Source organism: Lontra canadensis, unplaced genomic scaffold (genome assembly GCF_010015895.1).
Source record: "Lontra canadensis isolate GAN:19392208 unplaced genomic scaffold, GSC_riverotter_1.0 scaffold91, whole genome shotgun sequence".
Taxonomy (NCBI): domain Eukaryota; kingdom Metazoa; phylum Chordata; class Mammalia; order Carnivora; family Mustelidae; genus Lontra; species Lontra canadensis.
Window position 1 is genome coordinate 3,167,459 of NW_022631085.1, and position 24,697 is coordinate 3,192,155.

Below are 24,697 nucleotides of genomic sequence, written 5' to 3' on the forward strand. Positions count from 1 at the left end.
GCCGGTGCGGAGATGAGCCCTGGGTCCGCACAGCCCAGACGTGCTGTCAAGTCCCGCCGGTGAGAAGTCCGCAGACATGGAGGCTGCCCCCCGGCCTGGGAGGCGAGTACCGGGGGAGCGGGGCTGAGACGAGGGGTCCCAGCGTCGGAGCGCCTGGAAGACCACATGGTTGGTAAGAGGAGTGTGCTTGGGCCTCAATGGATGGCCCCTCACCTCCTACCTGCAGCCCTGAAGAGACCAAGCACTCGGTGGGGGTGCCGGGGACAGCCGTCGGGGGGCCGGGGAGCTTCTCAAAGACAGAACCCTTTGACTTTGGCTGGAGAGCCCTGAGGCAGTTGGCTGGATTTGGTCACTAGCGTATTTTATGAAACCACTTTCTCTGGCAGCCTCGCTGCCGAAACCTCCCCGCCGAGCACCAAGAGCACAAGCGTGCGTTCCTGGGGGCCTGAGAACATCTGTGCATCTTGCAGGGCAACAGAGGCAGGGGCGGGAGGGTTCTGGGTGGGCTGCATCTCTGTGTCTCTCCTACTTCTTCACGGCCAATTCCAACTCGGGGGCCAGATGCTGGCTGCTTTGTGTGTTTTGATTTGGGGGTTTCTTTCTTCTTTTTGGTTTCAGTAAACAGGAGGCCTGGGTTCCCAAGGATGGTGCCCCAGTACATCATCCCCAGACGCCGGCGTGTCGGCCTTGCAGCTCTGACCAGATGCACCAGCTCCAGGGCTCACACCAGGCCAGCATCTTTGGCCATGCTGTAGAAAAGACCTCTCTGCTGTAGGAGGTCGGAGGGCTGGCCGCACTCCCGGATCTCTCCCTTCTCCAGGACGATGACCCTGCAAGAGCAGCAGACACAGACGTGAAGAGAAAGGAAGGGGTCAGCACCTTGTGCCCCCAAGAGCCACCCCAACAAATCCCTGCTCTAGGTCAGGCCCCTCACACCTTCTGTTAGGACTGCTGCAGTAGCCTTCCAACTGGCTGCCATCCTTGACCCCTCCTGGTCAAAGCCCTGGGATGCTGACCCCAAGACAGGCTCTCTCACTTTCTCTACTTCATTCCCAGCACCAATAGCTTTGGTGTGTTCAAGTGTCTATTGTCTGTCTCTGCACGCAGCGCCCGAATGACCTAGAAGATCCCTCAGGCAGGATCCTTGTCTGATACTTCCTTGCTGAGTCCCCAGTGCCTAGAATAGGAGTGAGAATGAGGCAGGCACTCTACGCGTGTGTTGACGGAATACATGGAGTGATGTCAGAAACACCCAAGGGAGAGAGAGGGCTGTCCCTCCACACAGGACGGTGCTGAACGAACGGGGACATCCGCAGGACCAGAGCATCACCTCGTGTAGTCCATGATGGTGTTCAGCCGGTGTGCAATAGTGAGCACCGTGCAGTCTTCAAACTGCGTCCGGATGGTCGACTGAATGAGGTTGTCTGTTTCGAGGTCCACGGCTGCCGTGGCCTCATCCAACACGAGGATCTTGGTCTTCCTCAGCAGAGCCCGGGCCAGGCACACAAGCTGGCGCTGCCCGACGCTTGACCGAGAGAAAAAGACCAGGAGACAGAGGGTCAAAACCATCCCTGACCCTGAGCCCAGGCAGGAGCTGGGAGTAGAGAGAGGGGACACTAGGAGCTGCCAAGGCCAGAGGAGCCCGGCTACTCCCCGGTCCCCGCGCCTGTGCCCTCAGCAGACCTCAGTGACTGCTTGGGACGTTCTCGCCATGGAGCTAGAGTGGGGCTCTCAGCGTCATGTTCAGAACAGGGCTCAGAAGGGAGCAGCTCGGCATGGGCAGTGTGAAGGGTAACCAAACGGCCCCATATCTGTGCTTTCTGTAGGGCCCTCCCCATTGACTCCGGACTCAACACGTGTCTTGCTTTGGCCGACGGGATGCCGGCAAACGAGGCCAGCGGAGGCTCGCAGAGGGACTGCCCTCCGGGGTCCGCTCACTCCTGCGCCTCCGCCATCGCCGTGACCACACACCTGGGCTGGTCGGCTGGAGGATGAGGGACGTGTGGAGCCGACCCGATCTGCCCCAGTGGACCCCCAGCCCTGGGAGTGAGCCGAGAACTGCACGGCCGCCTGGCAGTGACCCTCCCCAAGGGCCTTAAGTGTTGAACACGTCTGAGGTGTGGTGGGTGGTTGTCACAGGGATAGATGAGGCACGGGGGACGCTGGAGCACGACTTGGGCTCCCTGCGCCACCAGGCAGTGATACTTCAGTTGCTGGGTCATGGGGGGCATCCTGGGGATCCTGGGAGAAGGCCCAGAGCAGCGGGTGGCGACTCGGAGAGCTCAGAAATTTACTGAGCAAGAGAGAAGCTTTTCAATAGGTGAGCAACTAATAGTCACACTCCATCGACTAAACCTGGCGTAAGAAAGGAACCACACTGGCCATCCCGGTTTTATACCTCACGATACCATGAGCCTGGACTGAAGCCCACTTTACAGATGCTGAAGTTGAAGCGACAAGAAGGGAAGAGAAAATGGCTCATCCGTGACTCAAACCTAGGCCTGACACAGACGCAAAAGGACAGAATCTTCCAACACCTCGATGGAGGCAGAGCTGAGGAGACCCAGTCAGGGCCTCGCACCCCTGCTTCTTACCTCAGGTTCTCCCCGCCTTCCGCACACTCGTGGTTCAGCTTGTCGGGAAGGGCGGACACGAAGTCCTTCAGGTGAGCCAGCTCCAGGGACGTCCACACTTCCTCATCCGAGTACTGGGTGAACGGGTCCAGGTTCATGCGGAGGGAACCCGAGAACAAAACAGGGTCCTGTCCGGGGAGAAGACAGCAGACGGCAGGTGAGGCTCACGTCACGATGCTTGCACCCGGTGCAAACAGGCGTGACGTGAACAGCTCTGGCCAGAATCACTCAAGGTGGGGTTCCAGGGTTCCTCGGAATCGCGATTTCCGGAGATGTTAGTAATGCGAGGGGAAGGCTTGGAAAATCCTGGGTTAAGTGAAATAAAATACATTTCTTTTGGCCAAACTTCCTGGAGTCTCCAATACATGGAACCTTCTGACTGGGAGAAGCAGCGTAGATAATTCCTAATCATAAAGTACTGTGGATTCCTCCCCGTTCCCTGCCTCCGAAGGAGAATCTCAGAAGAAATTTTAGGGAAAACACCACGACAAGGCAACACGTGAGAGAATCACACCTACAGAAATCAGTGTGGAAAATTCCTATTTCTCGCCTGGCTCTTAAGAACCTTATTCTTGTCCTGAGCGGAGCCAGCAGGAGTGAAGGAACGATGCCTGGTTAATTCCCACTGTGATTTATACACTAAGGGGAGATTCAGCGGTGAAGAAACAGTATTGGTCCAATGAGAACAATGAAAATAATAAAATAGGAATATATATACGTTTGTCCCCAATACATACGTACATCACTCTCCCCGCCCCCCACTCACTCCCTCGCTGCACCCAGACCCCACCTGTGGGATGATGGTGATCTTGAAGCGCAGATCGTGCAGGCCGATCTTGGCAATGTTGATGTCGTCGATAATGATCTCCCCCTCTGCGGATTCATTGATTCGAAACAAGCCCAGGGTGAGGGACGACTTTCCGGCTCCCGTCCGCCCCACGATGCCAACCTGTGGGACAGGAAAGGCCCAGGGTGAGGTGGGGATGCTGGTGTCTGGGGGTTACCCCTCGCCTGTTCCCCATACAGGGCCCACATTTCAGATGTCTACCCTAAAGCAGTTCAGTCCTCTGGTCAACCCGATGTCCGCCACACAGCTCTCCCAGTCAGCAGCTTCCCAGGGCCCCCTTCAGGGTCAAGAAGGGCTTCCTTCTCTAAGCCACCTCATTTTGTAAATTAAAATATTTGGCTCTTTTGATAAGTTAGTACAGACCTCCCAAAGAGACAGGGCTCTGGCAGAAGGGATTTTCAAGAAAGCCCTATTATTTTCAACTCTAGGTAATGTTAATAATCGGGTATTCCCCCCTGCCATACTGTTTTTCAATCCTTTGATGATGAGTTTCCCATCCTGAGCTGTCCAGCATCTCAAAGACTCAGGCTGAACCCCTGTACACCTCCTCCCTCCATCCCGGCTGCAGGACCCACAAGAGGTTATGGACAGGACGCAGTTTCCACTCATCCTCTCCTCAGGAAATGGGGCTCCCTGCTCAGTGGCCAACGACTAACATTCCTGACATCCAATTACACCTCTTCCCTCCTCGTCTGGTCTCTTGAAAAGCAGGCTCCCTCCAGCCTCTAACAGGAATGTCACACAGCGGAGTCTTGTGATGGGATGTAAGTCACAGAGCGTTAGCGAGACCACCACCTGCTCTGTTCGTCCCCTTGGTGTAAGTGAGAGAGATTTCTCATGGGAACGAAACATTCTGAGCCTCAGGGTAGGAACGGTTTAGCAAACACATATGTTCAGAGGTGTCTGCATGGCTCAGTGGGTTAAGCCTTTGCCTTCGGCTCGGGTCATGATCTCAGGGAGCCTGCTTCCCCCTCTGCCTGCGTCTCTACTTGTGAGCTCTGTCAAATGAAATAAATAAAATCTTTAAAAAGAGAACACATATGTTCAGAGATTAAAGAAACTCTGTCCTCTGGCAGACAGCCAGGAAGACCCTTCATCTGTTTCCTAAGGAGGGTCTCAAGGTCTCAGAGCAAGGACATCTTCCAGGAACAACTTGGGACTAGGGATATATTCCAGAATTCTGACAACTTCACATGTTCACTAAGCCGTCCCTAGTAGTGACGATGGCATCTTTCTATTCTAGAGGTGGCAAACCCAAATGCCCATGGGGGCCAAGTAGGCACATAAGTGAGATGGGGAGGGGCTGCGTGAGCTGGGAGGTTCTCGTCTTGTCTAGAAAGAACCAGGCAGGGAGTATAAGCCCCATGTTGCTAGATGTTCGATCTTTCAAAAAAGCAGGAAATTAGGGGTGCCTGGGTGGCTCAGTCGGTTAGGCATCCAATTCTTGTTTTCAGCTCAGGTCATGGTCTCAGGGTCATGTGACTGAGCCCTGCAACCCACTTAATACTCTCCCTCTGCCCTTCCTCCCACCAGCAGCGGACATGCTCACTCACTCACTCAAGAAAAAAAAAAAAAAAAAAAAAAAAAAAAGGCAGGAAATGGATCTTTATCTAAGACATACCAGATTCTTCAGTATTTGCAATGTATTCAAATTTTTTCAAAACTTACCTGCGGGCCTCATCTGGCTCTCTGCTGACAGTACGTAATGCGGCCGGGACACTCTAGTGCTTCTGCTTCCACAAAGCCCCTGCCAGAAAAGGCCACTCCAGCCCCATGGAGTTGGGACTGTGAGAAACCGGGGAAACAATGTGCCTGGTTGCAAGCGACGCCCTGCTGTGAACGGTCAGGGGGACGAGGCGCACCCACCTTTTCCCCTCCATCGATGGTGACATTGATGTTCCTGAGAACCAAGTCCAGGTTTTCTCGGTAGCGCAGGCCATAGTCTCGGAATTCCACTCGGCCCACCTGAGGCCAGGTGCTGGGTGGAGTCATCTCCGGGACTCGCCAGGGAGCCTGGGGGGGTGGTAAGGAATTGGGTGTTGGGGAAGGAGTCTTAGGTCTGCCTCAGGAGCCTCAGGGCTACAAGAGAGGCGGCGACACATCCCCTCTGACCTCCTCTCCCTCCCCTGGCTCACTCTGCTCCCCACGCACCTGTGTGCCCCGCTTCTGGGCCTCTGCACCCTCCTCAAACTCCCCTCTGGGCATGCTCCCTCACGTGCTGATTTGGGCCATGCAGAGCTCACCCTGGCTCTGTGCCCTCGATCCCCAACCCTGCTCTGATCTCCCTCAGACCACGTGGCACCTCCTAGCACTGGAGGTGTGCTTTTATTTGCTTATTCTGTTATCCATGATCCCTGGAACATCCACCATATGCGGACGGGTTGGTTCACTGTTCACTGCCACACTCCAGCCCCCGCAACAGCACACAGCAGGGGCTCCATGAATATTTGTGGACTGAATCAATGAAGGAGCGGTCCTCTCTGACAGGCACAAGGGTAGAGGTTTTACTCTGGGTGCCTCCTATATTTGGAGGACAAAGCAATGGCTAATGCTTTTAAAGATTACTATCACGTGACCTCATTTAATCCTCACTACAGTCCCATGAGTGGGGTCCTTGCATATGAGGAAATGGACACAGAGAGGGTACGTAACTTGCCCAGGGTCACACAGCCCTTATTTCTGAAGAGTTTCTTAGCTAAATTCAACACTTCCTGAGAGCTACAACTGGATATGCTCGGGGCCAGGATCAGGGGTAGCTTTGGGGAAAATGAGGAACAGAGAGGATGAAAGAGAGCTTTCATCCTTTCTCCCCCATAAACTTGCTATATTAAATTTTTTTTTTAAGTGTATTTCCCTTTTATAAATTTAGGTATATAAAGGAAGGGGATAAGCTGTAAGAACATGGAGGGCACTGGAAGGAAGTGGATGGAACTTTCTAACTGGGAAAATACAGTCTTTATAAACAAATAAATAAATATTTTTAGTAGTGGTAAGACCCTGGATGAGCTCTGCTTTCTTTTCTATTTTTCAAATATGTTCTTATCCTAAAAACATAAAAATAATCAAAAGAAATAAAAACATGGTACTTTTTAAAAAATAAATTTCATTTCATACTTTACATGATGCACTGCATGGCATGTGAATTACATCTTAAAAATGTAAAAAAATAAAATCAGTAGAGTGGGAAAACCCCTGGTGTAATACATACTTATTTCCTCAGGGGGCGCTCACACCATCCTGAATGATGCTCTCTGATGAAGGGGGACTGGGCTCACCCTTGTGAGAGTGTGAACGACAGGGCATCGCTCACCTCTGTAGATCCCTCAAGACAGTTTACCCAGGGCCGTGGTCTCATTCCCAAGGGGCACGTTCTTGGGAGGCAGTGTGCCAACGGCACAGAAGCAAATTCTGGGTCGGCCATTTACCAGCCATTTAATCTCAGGCAAGTAACTTAACCTTGTGCCTCAGTTTCCTCATCTGTAAAATGGGGTCACGACAGAACGGAAGTTACGAGGCTACAGAAAGGTTGTATGAATTATTCCATGTCAGATGTGTGCTTCAGGGCCTGAGGCCCCTCTGAGGGCACAATACGGGTTGCTGTCATTACAGGTGGTGGCGGGGGCAGAGGTGTCTCTCTAGGCATTACTGTCACTATCGTTATGATCACTACCATCGCAGGCAGAAATAGGCAGTTTCTGAGGACAATGCGGCACTGAAGTCTGGACACTGGGGTCCTACTCCCAGCCGTTCTGACTGCATGTGACCTTGGGTCAGCCACTTTTCCTTCCTAGGCCACACTTTGCTCCATCTATAAAATGCAGACCTTGGTTGAGCAAGAGCAGGGTTCCCCCAACTTAGGTCAATTCCTTGCCACCGTCATCATTTTTACAATAGGCATGTACTGAGCCTCTGGTGAGTGAATTTCCACGCTCTGTATCACCTCTCGGGTGCTCAATTCTTAAACTTCAAAGAGGAAACAAATGTCTCATTTTCCCTAACAGCAGCCCCCACACAAATACGTGACAAGTAACAGAAGACGATTTTTGTCGAGCAGAGGCTGCCTGTCGAAGGCACGCCGGCTATGGCTCTGCGGATGGTCTGGGTTAAGTCACACCGAAGAGGTCAGGAGAGGCCAGGCCGGCTGCTGCCTTTACCTCCTTCTCCGTCTCTGAATACTCCTTCAGCCTCTCCACCGCCACGATGTTGGTCTCCATCTCGGACGACATGCGGACCAGCCAGTTCAAGTACGTGGTGACCTGTGGGTGAGCTTCTAGAGTGAGCACGAGTTGCATTATCTTTGGGAAGTAATTACGAATTACAAAATGCCCTAGGTAAAATAGGTCCAGAAAACATGAACCTCATGTATCGCCATCACCCTGACGGGCTACACTGTGCCTCGTAAGGAAACACGTTTCAAAATAAGCCCTGGGCCATACAAGTCATCAGAAACGTCATCAGAAAATATTCTGAACTAGATGGCAAAAGGAAAATACCACGTATCCAAATTTGGGTGCCCAAGCGAAGGCCGTGATGGGAGGGCGAGTCACAGCTAGAGCAGCATTCTTCCTGTAGCTGGGGACACCCTGGCAGGCCATCACGGGTTTTCCTTGACTCAGGGGAATCCTGGCCACATGTCTCCCTTCCACCCCAGCACCACTGGGTCACTGGGCTTCTCAAACGCCGCTCGGCCTCCAGCGGCTCCCCCAGCTCCTGCCCGGATTCAAAGCAAAGGCCCAAGAATCCGACAACTGACCCCCCCAAGAAGAAAATCCGAAAATCTGGCTGAGAGCACCCCCTTACCTGCAATGAGTATGACACAGACAGGCCCACCAAGCCGGCGCTGAGACTGTGCCTGGAGATCACGGCGAACAGGGCAGCGAACAGGACGATACAGTTGCCTACACACTCCAGCCGCACGGCCAGCCACCTGCCCGCAGACACACAGGTGGAAAGACAGACACACAGAGACCTGGAGTCAGCTTTCCAGAGTTTCCGGTTTCTGGTTCATGTGGGCGGGGTGGGGGTCACTTTGCTAACTGCCGTAATTCCCCGAGAGTTCCTGAGAAAAGCTCACAGGGGAAGGACGGCCAAAGGGACACGGCCTCGCTACTTCCTCATTAGTCCGATAACCCCAGGGATCGAAAGTGAGTTCTCTAGAAGCCGACTTCCCAGGAAAGTGAAGCTTGTCCTGGTGAGAACCAACTTTTTCTCACTGAAAGCTTTAAAATATATCCATATACACCCATCTTTAAAATGATGTCCGGGAAAATTCCTAAATTCCTAAGAAGTCATCAACTGTAAGAGGCACCACTGATTTAAAATAACCGTCCCTTGGGGGTACCAGCTGGTGATCTCACAGAGCGAGATCCGTGGAGTGTGCGACTCTTGATCTCGGGGTCATGGGTCCAAGCCCCACAGTGCGTGTAGAGGTTACTTTAAAATAACCTCCTCTTGGTAGGAAAGGGGGGAGGGGGAGAAAAGCTACTATTTTCAATGTTGCTCTAATGTTCCCAGAGCCACATCATCCCCCTTGTAGACATGTTAAAATGGATTATTTCACCTTTGGAAGTATAAACAGATATATCACTGGTTTAAAGCTAACTTCTGTAAGATATCACATGGCGTTAGGAATATTAATATTTCAAGGCGTGAAGCACCTTAGGGAGAGATGGGGGTGTCGATCTTTTTGTTACATACAGCCCTTCGGATTCACAAGACTGATCTTCGCGGGTGTGTAGCTTCTCCCAAAGACAGAGCCAGATGTGACCCACGCTCTAAGGATTCTGCAGGGAAGGCGGGGTCTCCAACAACTCATGGTCTCCTCGTCTTACGTTACAGGGTGATACTGTGTATGACGGGGCTGACGGCTGGTTAGGATGGGAAGCTCCCAGGGTGCTGTCACCCCCTCCCAGAATCTTTTATACCACGTGTCAAAACACGTATGAGGACATCAGTGAGGAGGATACTCTTAGGGATCAGACACTTCTCTGCATTTAGCCAACAAGGAGCAAACTTCCATCCCATCTTTTCCATCGATGTTATCCATCCACTCACGATCTTCGGGGCACAGCAATTTCAGGGGGGCCAACAACCTAAGACTGGGGAATGGCTTCCCATGCTCATCACACAGGGGTACGGTGGGGGTGATCCCCTCTCGGCCAAGAATCAGGACACAAAAATACTGGCTGAGTCTGCCCACTGCGGGCGATCTTACGTCATCAGGACAACAGCGAACGGGTAGTTCTGGCAGTGTTTCCTGACTCCAGGACAACATGGTCCCGGCCCTCACTCAACACTTGGAGCTGAAGTGCTCCCGTCTGCTCTCAGGGGTCACTGCGTCCTGTCCCGAGCCTGGCTTCACACCCTCCTCCTCTAGGAACGAGGGCGGAGTTCTCAGGCCTCCACCTGCCGCTGCGGGGCCGCGCGTGCCCACCTGTTGGCCACGATGCTGGGGTAATAGGCCTTCTGGTTCTCGTCCACCTTCAGGTCACTCTGGCGGATGAAGCGCTCCTGCTCCTCGAAGGCGCGGATGACGCTGACGCCCAGCAGGGTCTCGTTGAAGTGGGAGTACACCGGGGAGCGGCTCACCGACTCCAGGCGCTTCAGCTGCCGCGACGAGGCCACGTAGAACCTCTGGGGGAAGAGAACGGACCAGGCAGTGGGCAAAGCCCCTCTCATGCTGCAGGGTCCCCCGAGCTGCACTGGAGAAAGCCTGGACCTACACGATACCTCCAGGAGGTGACATGTGGGAGAGGGGTGCTCGCCACATGCACAGAGGTGACAGTGACAGCAGCTAACACTCATGCAGAGCTCACCCTCCTAGCACAGTTTTTAATTTTTTTTTCAAAGATTTAATTTATTTGTGAGAGAGAGAGCCCACATGCTGGGGCAGAGGGAGAGGGAGAAGCAGGCTTCCCGCTGAGCAGGGAGTCTGCTGCGGACTCGATCCCAGGACCCTGAGATCATGACCTGAGCCGAAGGCAGACGCTTCACCGACAGAGCCAGCCAGACGCCGCAATCCTAGCACAGTTCCAGGTAGTTCCAGACATCGGCTCATGGGACTCGAACCAGAAATCCAGCAGGTGCTCATTCCTGCTGACGCTCAGTAAACCAGAAAAGAAGCTCGCTACGCTCTCCCCTCAGGTCACGCGGCTACCAGTGGCCGAGCTGGGGTCTGGCCTCAGAGAGCCCGGCTGTGAGGTGCGACAGTGTGCCTGATGCCACTCATCTCGGGGGCTGGATGGCCCCAGCGGCGGGCTTTGGGTACAGGTTTGGAGGATATCCAGGCCTCCACCTGACCCCGTGGGCAGACGCCCATTGGCTCTGCTCCTGCCCTAACCAGGCCAGATGGAACAGAAGCAACTCGCCCCCTGGAAGCTTCGAGGAGCCATGTACAGAGCGTGGCCTGGTCCTCCGAGAACACTGAGTTCTCGTGGCCTTGGTCTGCCTGTCAGTACACACAGACCGGTGTCCCCGTTCCAGAGGTGCTCAGGATCTCACGTAAATGCAGCCGCCCCACAAGCGGCAGAGCCAGACAGCTGAGCAAGACCCAGAAACACAGGGTGGCCAGGGACACGGCCTCCCTGCCTCCCGGGGCCGCTCTGGGGTGGAGACCTTCCACAGAGAGCAGGAAACCTGTGTGGGGGCTCTGAGGTCAGCAGCTTCCTTCCGGATGGCAGCACACATGGTAACTGGCACCCACACCTGGGTGGCCTTCGGGGCCCCGGCAACTCTGTCAGCTAACCCAGGCCCACGCCAGCCCGGGCAGTCCCAGGATGGTGGCTCTGCCAGCCCCTGAGGACAGGTCAGGTGACAGCTCACTGCCATGAACCAACTCTGGACGCCTTGGCCCTACGGGATCTGCCCCGTGACCATCAACCGTGACGCCTCCTCCCTCTGGCTTTCTTTCTAAATATCCCGGATGGAAATCATTCCCGAGACTCTTCCCTGTTCAACTTACCCCACTTCTCCTGTGCTCAGAATTTTTACGACAGGAAGCTAACATGAGATGTATTTGTGTTTAAACTCAGTTTTTTAAAAAAAGAGCAACTGTTAGCTTCCCTTTTAAACTCCATTCCAAGAGATGTAATTCACGCCCCAGACTCACCTCACTCTTTCAAAGACCAAGGGCCCCGGTGCTCGTGGGTAGGAGGAATGCTCGACACACCCCTGCCTGAGCCATGCAGTGCGCTGGGAGCTAAGTTATTGGACCTGTGGCCAGGAGGTTTTCACGGACGCCAAAACAGCTCACAAACCAGAAATGTCTCCTTCAGGCAACAAGGTAGCCCCAACACAATTCCACATTGTCCTACCTCTTGTATCACCTTTATATAAAAATGACTTGCTTCTGAATTAAAACAGTAATGGATACCATTTCAACAGTGGGGAGGGGATGACACAGATTAAATAAAAATTAAATTACTGGGGTGCCTGGGTGGTGCAAACAGTCAAGTATGCAACTCTTGGTTTCGACTCAGGTCATGATCTTGGCGTCATGGGATCAAACGCTACATCGGGCTCTGTGCTCAAGGCAGAGTCTGGTTGGGACTCTCTCTCCCTCTCCCGGAGTCCCTCCCTCCCAGTCTCTCTCTAAAATAAATAAATTTAAAAAAATTGTATTATATCCATTACTCTGAAATTCATTCCAATCTCAGTGTAAAACCTTTAGGTCTTTTCTGATGAAAGACAGAGAACGTATGTACATCTAAACCCCACTTTTCCCTCAAGATACATACATTTACGTTACACTGGAAAATGCATCCAAATCTCCACGGCTTGGTGAATTTTGTATTTATTTACACCTGCACACCCACTACCTGACCAAAATCTACAACATCTCTAGCATCCCAGAAAGTTCTTGTGACTTCCGGGTCAAAAACCCCAAGCTGTTTCTCGTTTGGGGCTATCATAAACCAACATGCTAAAAATATTCTAGCACCTTTTTTTTTTCCTGGTTGCATTCTCATTTCTTTTGCTTATACACGAAAACGAGAAGCCTGCTGGGTTGTAGGGTAAGGATATATTTAGTTAAAAGCCATTAAAGAAAACTACACTCGGGGCACCTGGGTGGCTCAGGTGGTTAAGTACCCAACTCTTGGTTTCAGCTCAGGTCATGATCTCAGGGTTACGTGACTGAGCCCCACGTCAGGCTCCATGCTCGATATGGAGTTTGCTTTAGACTCTCTCCCTCTGTATTTGCCCCTCCCCGCCACTCGCACACACACTCTCTCAAAGAGATACATGAATCTTTAAAAAAAATAAGAAAATAAAAAAATTCTTTCGTAATCCCAGCCCTTAGAGACACGATGTTTTCCTTTTGCTGTTTCCCTTTTCAGCCGTCACACGTGCTCTATGCCTGCTTAGTTGTAATGACAGGGCATATATAGCAGGACCCTTTGCTGAACTGTCCTGGTTGTTTAAAAATAATACCAACGTTATACCAACAGCATCTCCCTCATCGTCCTGCTAACAGACAGCAGATCCCGTCACAAAATGGCTGTACAGGGGCTCAAGGTCCTGCTACCGGCAGCTTCGTGAGCTGCTGTAAATGCAGCTTGTGGCCCGTCTGGTTCTTCTGAACTGGGTCCCTCAGGGAAATGCACGGCGAGGGTATGAACACGGGCCATATTTCTAGCAAATGCAGCAGGATGAAGTTTCTAAAAAAAGCTGGCACCAATTTAAGGATAACACAACGAGGGTGCGAGAACCAGACTTGCTTGCTGTGGTTCCACCTGCGTTTCTGCTCCCCAACCACTGGTCCGCAGCGTGGTGGAGTGTGGGGGTGTGGAGGGCTGGACCAAGGCCTCCAGACCCGGCACGAGCAGCCACAGTGCAGCCTGAATACGGAGCGCTTCGCGGTTCTCACTCCTCCTCCGGGCTGCAGTTACTAGGCTCCCATCTAAACAACTGACCCCTGGCAACTGTGCTGCTGCTAAGCTTTTCAGGGCAAAAAGGGGCAGTGCAGCATTGTGGTCACCAACACAACAGAGAGACGTGAGTTCGCACTCCCAGCTCTGCCACCAGGGCCTCGACAGGCTCACCTACAGCTGCAAGCACCGTTTATGCTGCAGTAACCTAAGGGGCCACAAGGACTCAGCGGTCACATGCTCCCTTTCCTTGGTCTTGTTTTCTGAACTACAGATTGATGGGTGGAGCTTCAGCAGCTGCCATGGGCCAGGAGATCAACTTAAGAATGAAGGCTTATGTGAGGACGGGAGAACAAAAAAAAGCAGTGATATTAACAGTCCAGGATAGTAAGAGACTTGTGGAACTGCTGTACCAGCCCTGAACAGCCCACTTCTACATTTCTACCGGGAGAGAGAAAGACAGATGTCTATCCTGCTTAAGGTGCTGTTGTCCACATCTCCACTTTCTGCAGGGGGCCTACGACCTAAAGAATTTCATCACTCTTAATTTTAATAATCAATTTTAATAGTATTATTGCGGGGCGCCTGGGTGGCTCAGTGGGTTAAAGCCTCTGCCTTCGGCTCAGGTTATGATCCCGGGGTTGGGGCATTGAGCCCCACATCGGGCTCTCTGCTCAGCGGGGAGCCTGCTTCCCTTCCTCTCTCTCTGCCTGCCTCTCTGCCTGCTTGTGATCTGTCAAATAAATAAAATATTTAAAAAAAATAGTAGTATTATTGCTATATGCTATTTTTGTTATTATTATAAATTATATATATATACATATATATATATATCTCCTCTCTGATAGGTATTTAGAGCTGACAAAAACAATCCAACCCTCCTCCAGGAATCCCCAACAACTCCATGGCGGAGAAATAGTCAGATGAAGCGAGCCCTTAGCTCACACGGAGAAGCGTACACGGCAGGGCCCCTCCTGCTCCCCGAGACCCCACCGCTCACCTGGACAAAGAAGTAGATGAGGCCCAGTGGCGGGATGATGATGGCGGCGATGGGCGTGGCCAGCAGGATGATGATGCAGGCGCCGATGACGTTGAACAGGGAGCCCATGAACATCTTGATGACCTGCGGGATCATCGAGTCCACCGTGTCCAGCTCCTTGGAGAAGCGGTTCACCAGGTTCCCGCTGGGGGTGCGCTCGAAGAAGCTCATGGGGGACCGGAGGACGTTGTGTAGCAGGTCCAGGTGCAGGCGGCGGGAAGCGAAGATGCCCCCGATGGACACCACCATGGAGTAGCCGAACACCGAGATACCTACAAACACTCTCATGGTAAACGCCGTAATGGGACACGGGCGGAGCGGGGGCAGGGAGGAGTGGCCGCCCGGACTCTCAGCTTCTAAGAATGACGACGACGACGAAGAGGACAGCAGTGGCTACTGCTTACTGAGGACTCACTATAGATTCAACACTATGCAGGAGTTTTACGTGAATCTACTTCTCACACTGACTCTATGTAAAGCCTCTCAGCACCCATTTTATGGAGGACACTCAAGGTCAGACAGGTGAACTCCTTTGCCCTCGACAGAGTCAGCCAACCGGCAGCAGAGCTGCGGCTCCGATCCAGGCAGCTGCTCCAAGGTCATGCTCATATTCCGTGTCCCACACTCCTCCAGGCCAGTGCCATGCAACAGAACTTTCTGTGATGTATTTCTAAAATGGGGGAAACGGTAGCTGCTACCTCTCGGCCCTGGTCTGCAAAAACCCACGGAAGTGTCCAGAACATAAGCAGACACTGAGGAAGGGCTCACAGCGGCTGTCACTATTAACGCTGCTGTGTTTGGGGACTTTAATGGGCCCACAGGAAGGGTAAACAGGGTTTCTCAATTTCATCACGGCTGACATTTGAGGCCAGATCATCCTCTGTTATGGGGGCTGTGCTGTGCACTGCGGGCCACCCGGCAACATCCCTGGCCTCTGTATGCCAGGAACACCACCTCCAATCAAAGTTGTGATGGCTCTAAGGACCTCCAGACATGGCTAGATGTCCCCGTAGGACAGCACAGTCTGCACCGAGAACCACCAGAGTGCCCCAATTCCCATCCTCAGATGGCACAGAGAAGCCCACAAATTAAGAGTCTACAAAAGCCCCCCACAGAGCAACAAGGGGCGAGGGGGCATTGCTCGCCAATGCTCCAGGGCGGGGCGGGGGGGCTGCCGTTCTCAACTTTGCTCATCTGTGAAATGGGCATGTCAAGAGCTTCTCTCCATCTCCTAGGGGCCCGTGAAACAAAGCATTCAAGAAATATTCACTCTGTAAGTATCTGAGTGTCTACTAAGGGACAAGTACTGTTCATGTGAGTTTGGCTTAGTTTGAGGGGTCCAGAAAACACTCACAAATGGGGAGATTAAACTCCATAACAAGACATGGAAGAAACCGTTCCAAGTGTTCAAATTGGCCAGGGGAGGGGCCCTCACCTTGCGAAATGCCCAGGGCTCCGTAGACGCTCAGCCGGACTTTAGTGTGCTCCTGGGTCCCGTTGACGATGGGGTCATCGGTCCAGAGGCTGAGCCAATAGTTAGAGGCCAGAGCAGCAACGTGGTTACACAGGAAAAGGAAGATGCTCAGAAAGGAGATGAAAAGTCCGATCGCCTTCATGTAGTCCCAGTACACAGACAGCTTGACCTGCAGAGCAGGGGAGAGAAGGCTTCTGCAGGTGCTCCCGCCACGCACCCTCGAGGGCAGGCACTCCAGCAGCAGCTGGGCCATCCTGTCCCCCCCAACCCCCGCCTACACTCGTACTCATGGCACATCCCCCTTAGTTACTTGACAAAGTCAGCAAGAGATAAAGTCAAGGTCTCTGCCCTTATGGAGCTCCTAGTCAAGTGGCAAGACAGGCTTTCCACGACCAGATCAACGCATAATTACAGAGCAGGGCTGGCGCCGTGCAGGATTCCATATACATCCAGGCAGATCCAAGAGAAGCATCCTGACCTCTCCTGTTCCTGCGCCACCTCTCAGGGGTGGCTTGTTTCTGTGTGTACTTATTCTTCTTTTAAATGTTCTATTCCCTATTTTTTTTTTAAACATACCACATGCATTTTTAAAAATAAACTTGGGATCATTACCATAAATGGAAAATTACTGACACGTGCCCAAAATAGAGGACTGTAAAACAAATACAATAAAACAAGAGCTTGAAACCAATTCTCCAGGTGACAGAGAGAAGCTGGCGATTTCTTAGCACTATGGACTTGAACACCATGTCCCTCCAAGTTTGTGTGTTGGGACTAACCTCTGGTGTGATGTACGCAGAGGAGGGGCCAGTGGGAAGTGGTCAGATCGTGAGGATGGAGCCCTCACGTAGGGATTAGTGCCTTTAACAAAGGGGCTCCGGAGAGCTCCCTGACCCCTTCCCGACACTGAGGACACAGGCAGCAGACGGCGGTCCCTGAGCCTCCCTCAGAGCGAGCCCTCGCCGGGCGCCACACGTGCTGGCCAGCCTCCAGGAAGTTTGGGCAATAAAAGCGGGTTGCTCCTGAGTCACCCGGCCCATGGACTTCTGTTAGAGCAGCCCCAATGGACTGAGACACGCAAGAAAGATAAACGGGCACCGAACTCAGACTTTCTCACATTGCAATCGTTAGGGCTGCAAGAGAAACGGAAGCACACGAATCCCACCACACACATTACGTGTGCGCGCACGTATGCACACGTGCACACACACGCGCACACACAGTCACACGAGGTGAAGTGACAGAGGGGTTATCTCTCAGAGAACTTCATCTGATCTACAACTTCCCGCACCGTGGGAAGGCATGATATAAAGCACCCGGGTTACCCATAACAAACAGAAGCCCCCAGCCGCTCGGAGGTGGTGGCGGTCAGTACGGCAGAAGCTCCAAACACCAGCCCTGGAGTTAGACCGCCAGGGTTCCCATTCTAGCTCTGCTGCCCCTTGACTGTGACCTTGGGCAAGTCATCTAGGCTCCGCCGCCTGTTTCCGGCACGGGAAAAGAGCACTTGCACAGGCTCGTGGACAGACAAGATGCAACATCAACAAAGCGTTCTGCAAGGACCTGGTGTGCAGTGACAGGGGCCACAGCCCTCACCGGGGCAGCCGGCCCTCACCTGCCCTGTTTGTGCCTTGTCTGCCTCCACCAGCTTCCACGCGTCCTCTTTCTTGGCCCCGGCTTTCTGCAGCTCAGCTGTGCTGGTGTGGTGGTGGCTAATGTCCCCGCTGTAGGAGGAGGAGTTGCTGAGCTGTCTGGGGAAACCAAGGCACATGGGGTCATCAGCTTTATACAGATCAAGACACATTACCGCAGATCACGTGGCCCCAAGCTCTCTTTGGAGACCTCCTCGAGCCAGTACATTCGCCTGGGGATTTGTAACCCTGGTGAATGACACGGGTGGATGGGGGTGTGCTGTGTGCACACGTGTGGGCATACGTGTAGGAACACCCTCTCTCGGCCACGGCTCAGACCCACAAGGGCAAAGGGACGGGGTGTGACTTCCATCCTGCTTTCTAACGCTCCCTTTCGCCTTCTTGGTTTGCATGTGCCAATGAAGCAAGCTCGCAGGCTGGAGGCCCAGGATGCTGGGAACAGGGGGGTCCAGTTAGGAAGTGAGGACGGTAATACAGGCCCCAAGGAATGGAATCCTGCCAACAGCCATTTAAGCTTCGAAGCGGATCCCTCCCCAGCCCTGTCTTCAGATGAGGCCCCAGCCTGGCAGACACCTACTGCGACTTGTGCAAGGCCCAGAGTGGAGAAGCCAGCTGAGTTGTGCCCAGACTTCCGAAGCCACAGACTTCGAAGTCATCTGTTACACAGCAACAGATATGCCCAGTGCTCCCTGTGCTTGTGCTCAGTCCACGCACAGTTCTCCCCAGCCAGCCTCCCACCGTCACCTGCCCCTAGGTCCCAGGACCACTTGGAGGTGCTGTCTTTTCTCGGTTTTCCTAGCAAATTCTCAGAAAACAGCAACCATGACTGATCACACTGGCCACCTGCCTGAATCCCGGCAGTGCTCCTGCACGCCCTGGGCAAGACCCTATTCTACGTGATTCACACACATACACCCAGCTCACCACCTTGACAGGTGCACCAACAGAGGGGGAAATACTTCCACCTATCCCATAAGGTAAAAACCAGAGTTGGGCGCCTGATCCTTGGTTTCAGCTGAGGTCATGATCTCAGGGTACTGAGATCGAGCCCCACATCGGGCTCCGTGCTAAGTGCAAGGTTTGCTTGAGGTGCTCTCCCTCTGTCCCTCCAAACTTTCTTCCTCTGCCCCACTAGCTCTCTCTTTAATAAACAAAATCTTTAAAAAAAAAAATCAGATTCTAGGAGGGTACCGTGGGCAGTAAGGGCAGAGCTGCTCACGCCAGTTTCGTCTGGGTTCGTCCCCAGCCTCATGTCTGTGAAACCTCCTGACACCAGGAAGTAACTGCAGGCAGCCCCAGCACGTGCAGTAATGTGAGTGCTCTCTACTGGGTGCTGAGGGAGGAAAGTACTGTGCTAAGTGTGTCACATGCACTATGCATGGAGTCTGACCCCCACCCCCCACAGCCCTCTGCGGTAGGCACACCACAGACCCTATCTGACAGGTAAGGAAACAGGCACAGAGCGGGTAAGCCACAAAGTCCACAGAAAGCTGCCCACTAAATCCTTAATTATCTAGCTGAGAGCAACCTCCTTTACAGCAGCAAAAGCAACAGAACTTCGGAGCTCTGGCTCAGAGGCAGGGCTTGGGTTCAAGTCCAAGCTCAGCTTCCGTGTGGCTGCATGACTTGGGGAGAGCACTCCACTTGCTCACCTATCAAGTGGGTAGACAGGAGTCACCACCTACAGGTTCAAGAGACTGCACAGGGCTTAGCACCGTGCCTGGCTCCAAAGGGTGCATAGAGCGTCATGATCACTACTACTATGACTATTTTGGTTCAAATGCTGGCCCTAAAGGCCTGAACACTGCAGGCCCCTCTCAATGACTTGAGCAGAGACCCACCTCTTGCAGGGACCTTGAGCGTCCCAAGTGCAGGCAGACGGTTACCTCCTGAGGCCTGTGTGAGCCGTGGCCCCCGAGAAGAGCAGTGCGGCCGCCTACCCTCCTTCGGGCCCCTGAAACTTGAGGCCCCATAGCAATTTGGGGAAGGAGGCAGAAAACCTCCGTCTTCCAGGACCCTGGGGAACTCAGGCATTCTTCAGTAGGTCACACAAGCTGCTGGTCCGTCCCCTTGTTCCTCTTCTCTCCCCGCAGGCAGGGGGCAGAAGCAGGGGCCTGCAGAGTCCACACCAACAGGTATCCCTCTCTGCTCATACCTCTGCAGCTGTTTTCCTGCGACATCCGTCACCAGCATGCCATTCTCCATCTGCTTCCCCTCCTTCCCTGGACTGCTGACACTTGTCAACCCTGGCAGGAGAGAGGAAAGGGGAAAGTTGTGGTTTCCGGAGCTGGACGCCAAGACCACAGGCATTTAGGAAAACCCGTCACTTGGATGGGACGTGGCAGATAACCTGGCCACCAGGAAGCTCAGAAAGCAAGACATGCTTGGCTGAGGCCACAGACAGGCTCCCTGCACAGGGGTAGGAGGCCTGTAGAGCCAGCTGGCTTCCGTGGAGCAGAGACAGTGACTCACAAGCATCCCGAGGGTCCCAGGAGGGTCGGGTGCTGGGCCTGAGTACGTGACTATCCCAGCGGCAGGCGACAGGTATAACACAGCTCGGCTGACAGCATCAGAGCTGCACAGAACTTAGTCCAAGGGGCCAGGATGCAAGGAGCCAGGTGGGGAAGAGCGCACAGCCATCTGGTCCCCAAGCATCCCAAGCAAGGGTGATAGTCAAGCACCCCCCAGTTTTGACAAGGGCATCAGCCAACAGGGGGGTCCCAGAGGGTACCTCGCCCTGCGTTCCAGTGCTAAGAGTTAACCCAGACCACAGGGAGGTCCAGAAGTCTGGGTTAGAGGTTACCTGGAGCACTGCCATTTCCCTCTACAAGGGGTACAGCCACCCTGAGGCACACCGGCCAGCCAGCAGCCCCAGTCCCAGGAATCATGCCCCCAGCATCAACGCTCATCCCCATAACCTCACTGACAGTGGCTAACACTGAATGAGTGGTGGCCCCGTGCTCTGCTGAAACACATCATCTCCCTTCATTATTCCAACCACTCAGGGGTGCGTTATCATTACCCCAGCCTGGCTCTGATCTCACACTGGTCCCAGGAGAGAGAAAGCCTACAGCAGAGATGTGGCGTAGGGCTCCCCAGGGCTGGCCTGGAAGAGGAGGGGAGGGTGTGCAGGGGAGAAGTCCCAGAAGGGGACTAATATGCAGCTCTGGCAGTGACAGGGCGACTCTGGGAACACGCTGACAGAACACGAACTGATACCAAATGCATAAAGACAGGCTCTTTCGGATGACCGTCACGGGAAGAAATAGAAGACGGACAGCGGGGGGTGGGGGGGGGCGCAACTCTGAACTGGTGATTTGCCATCTTGGTTGTGAACGATGCAGGCACCTGTGCACCCAGGGATGCCCCTGGCCCAGCTCTGGTCCCTGCCAGACTCTGCCTGCAGGGAGGCCAGGTCCCCACGCTGAGTCAGAGCGCAGTCAGGAATGGAGTGCTCTCTCCCTTCCTAGCTGTGTGTGGAAGGGGGGCAATAAACATCTCTGAGACTCAACTTTCACATGTGCAAAGGCCAAGTGACCACAGCTGCTCCCTTTGTAAGTGGGAGGATGAGTGAGGCCACAAGTGGTGCTTGGGAAGTGACAGGCCACGGCAGGGCTTGGCACTACTCGCCTTATTAAACACGTTCTACGGATAATTCTGGCCTGTAGCCAAGATAGAGATTCCTTGCTTTACGTGTTTCTTTTCAACGGCAGCATCTTTTCTGCTTAAATTTAGAAAAAAAGAGAACTAAACTTAACCAAAAAGAAGAATAACAACAAGCAGGACTTTCCATGCAGAAGCATGCGGTCCGGGCTCACTGCACTGGAGGCCCAGGCCTGGCCTTGACCAACTCCCTCTGTGCCGGGGCAGGGATGCTTGAAAACATTCCCAGAGACCTAGCCCCATAGCAGGGGCTCCAGAGAGCTCCTTGCTCCCACCTGGCTACGCAGGCCAGCCTCTGTAAGCTGCAGGCTTCCCTTCTGTTCCTCACTCAAGATGAGCCATAAGGTCTGTGGGAGACCTCACAGTGGCCTCCCATAACCCCCTTTCTCCACCCAATTAGCCCACAGATTGATACACTGGCGGGGACAGCTGGACAGCTGGACAATTCTCCTTTGCAAGGGGAGGGACCAAGAATCCTAGAAGGCAATGGGAACATGGGTCGATCCACCTCTCCGTCTGCCTTCTTTGCAAGGAATCAGCTCTTCCCTCTTCCTACAGTCTTGGCAGACCCAAGGTCAGTCCATCAGAGCCCCTTCCCCAGGACTATGAACCATCAGTGGCCCCAAGGACCGAAGACAGTTCCAGCGGCTCTGTTCTAAAGGTGTCTGGTTCCCGGAGTTCCCGTTTCCTGAGTCCTCCTTGTTCAGCCTGGCCTCTGATTTCTGAGTGATCTGCTTCCCCTTCCAGTAAACACCCTTGTTGAAGAGGCAGTACCGGCTTCCGTGGCTTACAAAAGAGCCCTCTGACCCTCAGCCGCACGCTGCTGCGGCAGGCAGGAGCGATGGGTCCGCTCCAGCGGTTGGTTCATGCCCTTTACCTCACCAGAGGGGGCCGGGGCAGCCTTCCACAATGAAACTCTGCTAGAAGACATCCCCCACCCCCGTCCCCCCGTGTGCCCACAGCCACCTGCAGTGATTCCATCGCCCTGTCCTACTTTGGCCTGCCGGGGTCCTGACCATGCCCAGGAGGTGACAGGGGGATCGTGATGGTCACACGGCGGGCCATTCACTGTCCGCCCACTATGTGCCAAGCATTCTGCGAAAACAATCTCCGCCAAGGCAGGCTCATCACGGCCCTCTGACCTACAGAACAGCTTAGCCCAGGCCACCCAGCTGAGGAACAAGAGATCTGGGGGTTCAGGCTATCTCCCCAAGTGCCCACTGCAAAGCCTGGCACATAGTAGGTGCCCAGAAGTGCTGGATGAATGGAAGGGGACAGAAATACAGATGGTCAAGGGCCTCTTTCTGAGCACGCAGCAACAGGCCCAGTCTGCCCACATCCTCCTCCTGCAAGCACAGCTACTTGTAACCCCCGGGTCACTGACCTTCCCCCGCCTCGGCCACCACTTGGCCACCTGAGAATTCACGAGATCCAGGAAAGTATTAAGAACCAAGCCAACACTCCCTCCTGGAACCGCCACTTAAATGCCCAGAGGGGATGGATGGAAGTCCTCTCCTAAGGCTGAGGAGCAGAGATGGCCAAGGCACCTGCCACCCTCAGTATCCCCACCCCACACGTGATGGGATGATCCCAACAAGCACACTGCACGGGGCCAGCTCTTTCGCTAACTATGATAAATGTGTTTAGACATAAGAAGATCTAGAAAAATGCAGGCCAACCCTCAGACTCTACACCTGGTTTCAAGGCAGCAGAAGGAAAAAAGTCAAGTGCTACAGCCGGGGAGGGTAAATGTGGCGGCTGGGAGACAAGACAGCACAGGCCTTGGCTCTGGCTCACAGCCTTCAGATCTTTGATGACAGATGCTGCTTATGAGAGGGGCCGGGGTTGCATGCTGCCTTCTGAGCCAGACGCACATGGAGCCAAGAAAAGGGGAAGAGAAGGTGGCTTGGCACAGATGTCATCTTGGGCCCTCCCAGGCTGGGATGAGGATGCCTTCTCAGGGTTCTCACAGCCCTCCAGGCTTGCTTCCATCACTGCGTTTAGCACCACCGCACCCTTGGTTATTTGGCATATGTCTCCCCCAATAGAGGGGAGACACCCTCAAGACTGTGAGCTTTTGAAAACAGAGTAGGTCTTACCCACTACTTTATTCTCAGTCCCAGACACATCAGATGGCCATGTGTGGTTGCACAGGATGTTCACTGTACAATCCAAGGGGAACCCTTTCACTCAGTGGCTCAAGTATCAGGTTCCCCATGGCACACAGCAGGCACTCTGTATAAACCTGATATGCACATGGACAGACTAACAAATGAATGGCCAAGTGAACAAGCAGAGCTGACCTTCCAGTGCTACAACGGGCACCCCATGGGCCACCATGATGCCATCATAAGCCCACGCCCACAAAGCCGGTTTCTAAACCAGCCCTGGAGAAATGGTAATATCAGTGCATATTTTCTTCCAACCTGAGTATTTACACAGTTGTGTTAATGTCCACAGCTTACATAGGACATGTCTTAAATAATCAAGGCATAATGTATTCATTTGTTTATTATCACACATTATACTGAGCATCTACTATTGCCAGGCACTCTTCTCTGGTCGTGGGGATACAGAGGTAACCAAAAAGCCCTCATGGAGCTTAAACTTCAAGGGAGAGAAAGAGAAAACACACAAAAGAACAGATCCACAATTAGCTGTCAGGCAATGTTCAGCGCTACAAAGAAAACTAAAGCAGAGGAAGGGGGAATTGAAGGGGGCAGGGGCTGAGGGATGGTAGACAATAGTTAAGTTTTTTTTGTTGTTGTTGTTGTTTTAAAGCAAAGGCCCAAAACTTGTCATCTAATAAATGTTTCTTGAGTGTTTCCAGGTATCAGGTGTGAGGCTGTCATGCTGAGAAGCCTGGCACTGTCCCTGCTCTTGAACCTAGTAAGTACCACTCCTGGGTCTCCGTGTCTAGCCAGTCACTGGCCCTCAAAGCCAGCACCTCAGAGCTCGCTGTTTATTCTCAAGAAGGTTCTGGAACTCTGCTTGGGCATGGGCCAGAAGGCCAGCCTCCCTCAAGGGAAGAATCCAAGTCACCACTTTACAGTCAACGCTTCGTTTTTGACCAAAAACGGAATTGACCGGCTACATCACCCAGCCCGATCCACCCGCGTCGGCCCAGAAAGTTCTCCATGCTCAAGTGGAAGAAATACGGCCACTGAGGACAGCCTAAAGGAATGTGCTGTGTGCACGAAGGACTCTCAGCAGCTGTTCGGTGTTTATGACAGATCCTGGTAATGGGGGGAGGTGCTGACGACCCACTGGTCAGAAAAGCAAGCAGGAGTGAGGGCTGAGAGCGCAGCGGGATGCTAGTCCTCTCAGGAGGGAGGCCGAGGCGGGACAGACACCGACAGCCCCTCCGGCGGGTGGGCCAGGGGACGGACAGCCTTTTTCCTGGTTCTCTGCATTGTTCTGCAGTTTCTAACTGTCTAAAGCAAGCACGGGCTGATTTTATGATCAGTAAAAAAAGAAAAAAAAATCTTTCAGCAAAGATCTGAAAGACAGAGAAAATCAGTCA

At 53.3% G+C, this 24,697-nt stretch overlaps 1 protein-coding gene across 1 annotated transcript in view; it reads right to left on the reverse strand.

Moving 5' to 3' along the window:
• Positions 1-592: 592 nt before the first annotated feature.
• ABCC1 (ATP binding cassette subfamily C member 1) overlaps positions 593-24,697 on the reverse strand; it is a 127,894-nt gene continuing 103,789 nt past the window's right edge. Inside the window, exons 20-31 of the mRNA XM_032836225.1 lie at positions 19,667-19,757; positions 17,475-17,610; positions 15,821-16,028; positions 14,347-14,657; positions 9,914-10,113; positions 8,281-8,407; positions 7,635-7,736; positions 5,347-5,493; positions 3,424-3,582; positions 2,595-2,761; positions 1,331-1,525; positions 593-830 (exon numbers count right to left, since the gene is read on the reverse strand). Of these exons, the coding sequence (XP_032692116.1) occupies positions 722-830; positions 1,331-1,525; positions 2,595-2,761; positions 3,424-3,582; positions 5,347-5,493; positions 7,635-7,736; positions 8,281-8,407; positions 9,914-10,113; positions 14,347-14,657; positions 15,821-16,028; positions 17,475-17,610; positions 19,667-19,757 (1,952 nt within the window). The 3' untranslated portion in view covers positions 593-721. The remainder of the gene's footprint in view (positions 831-1,330; positions 1,526-2,594; positions 2,762-3,423; positions 3,583-5,346; positions 5,494-7,634; positions 7,737-8,280; positions 8,408-9,913; positions 10,114-14,346; positions 14,658-15,820; positions 16,029-17,474; positions 17,611-19,666; positions 19,758-24,697) is intronic.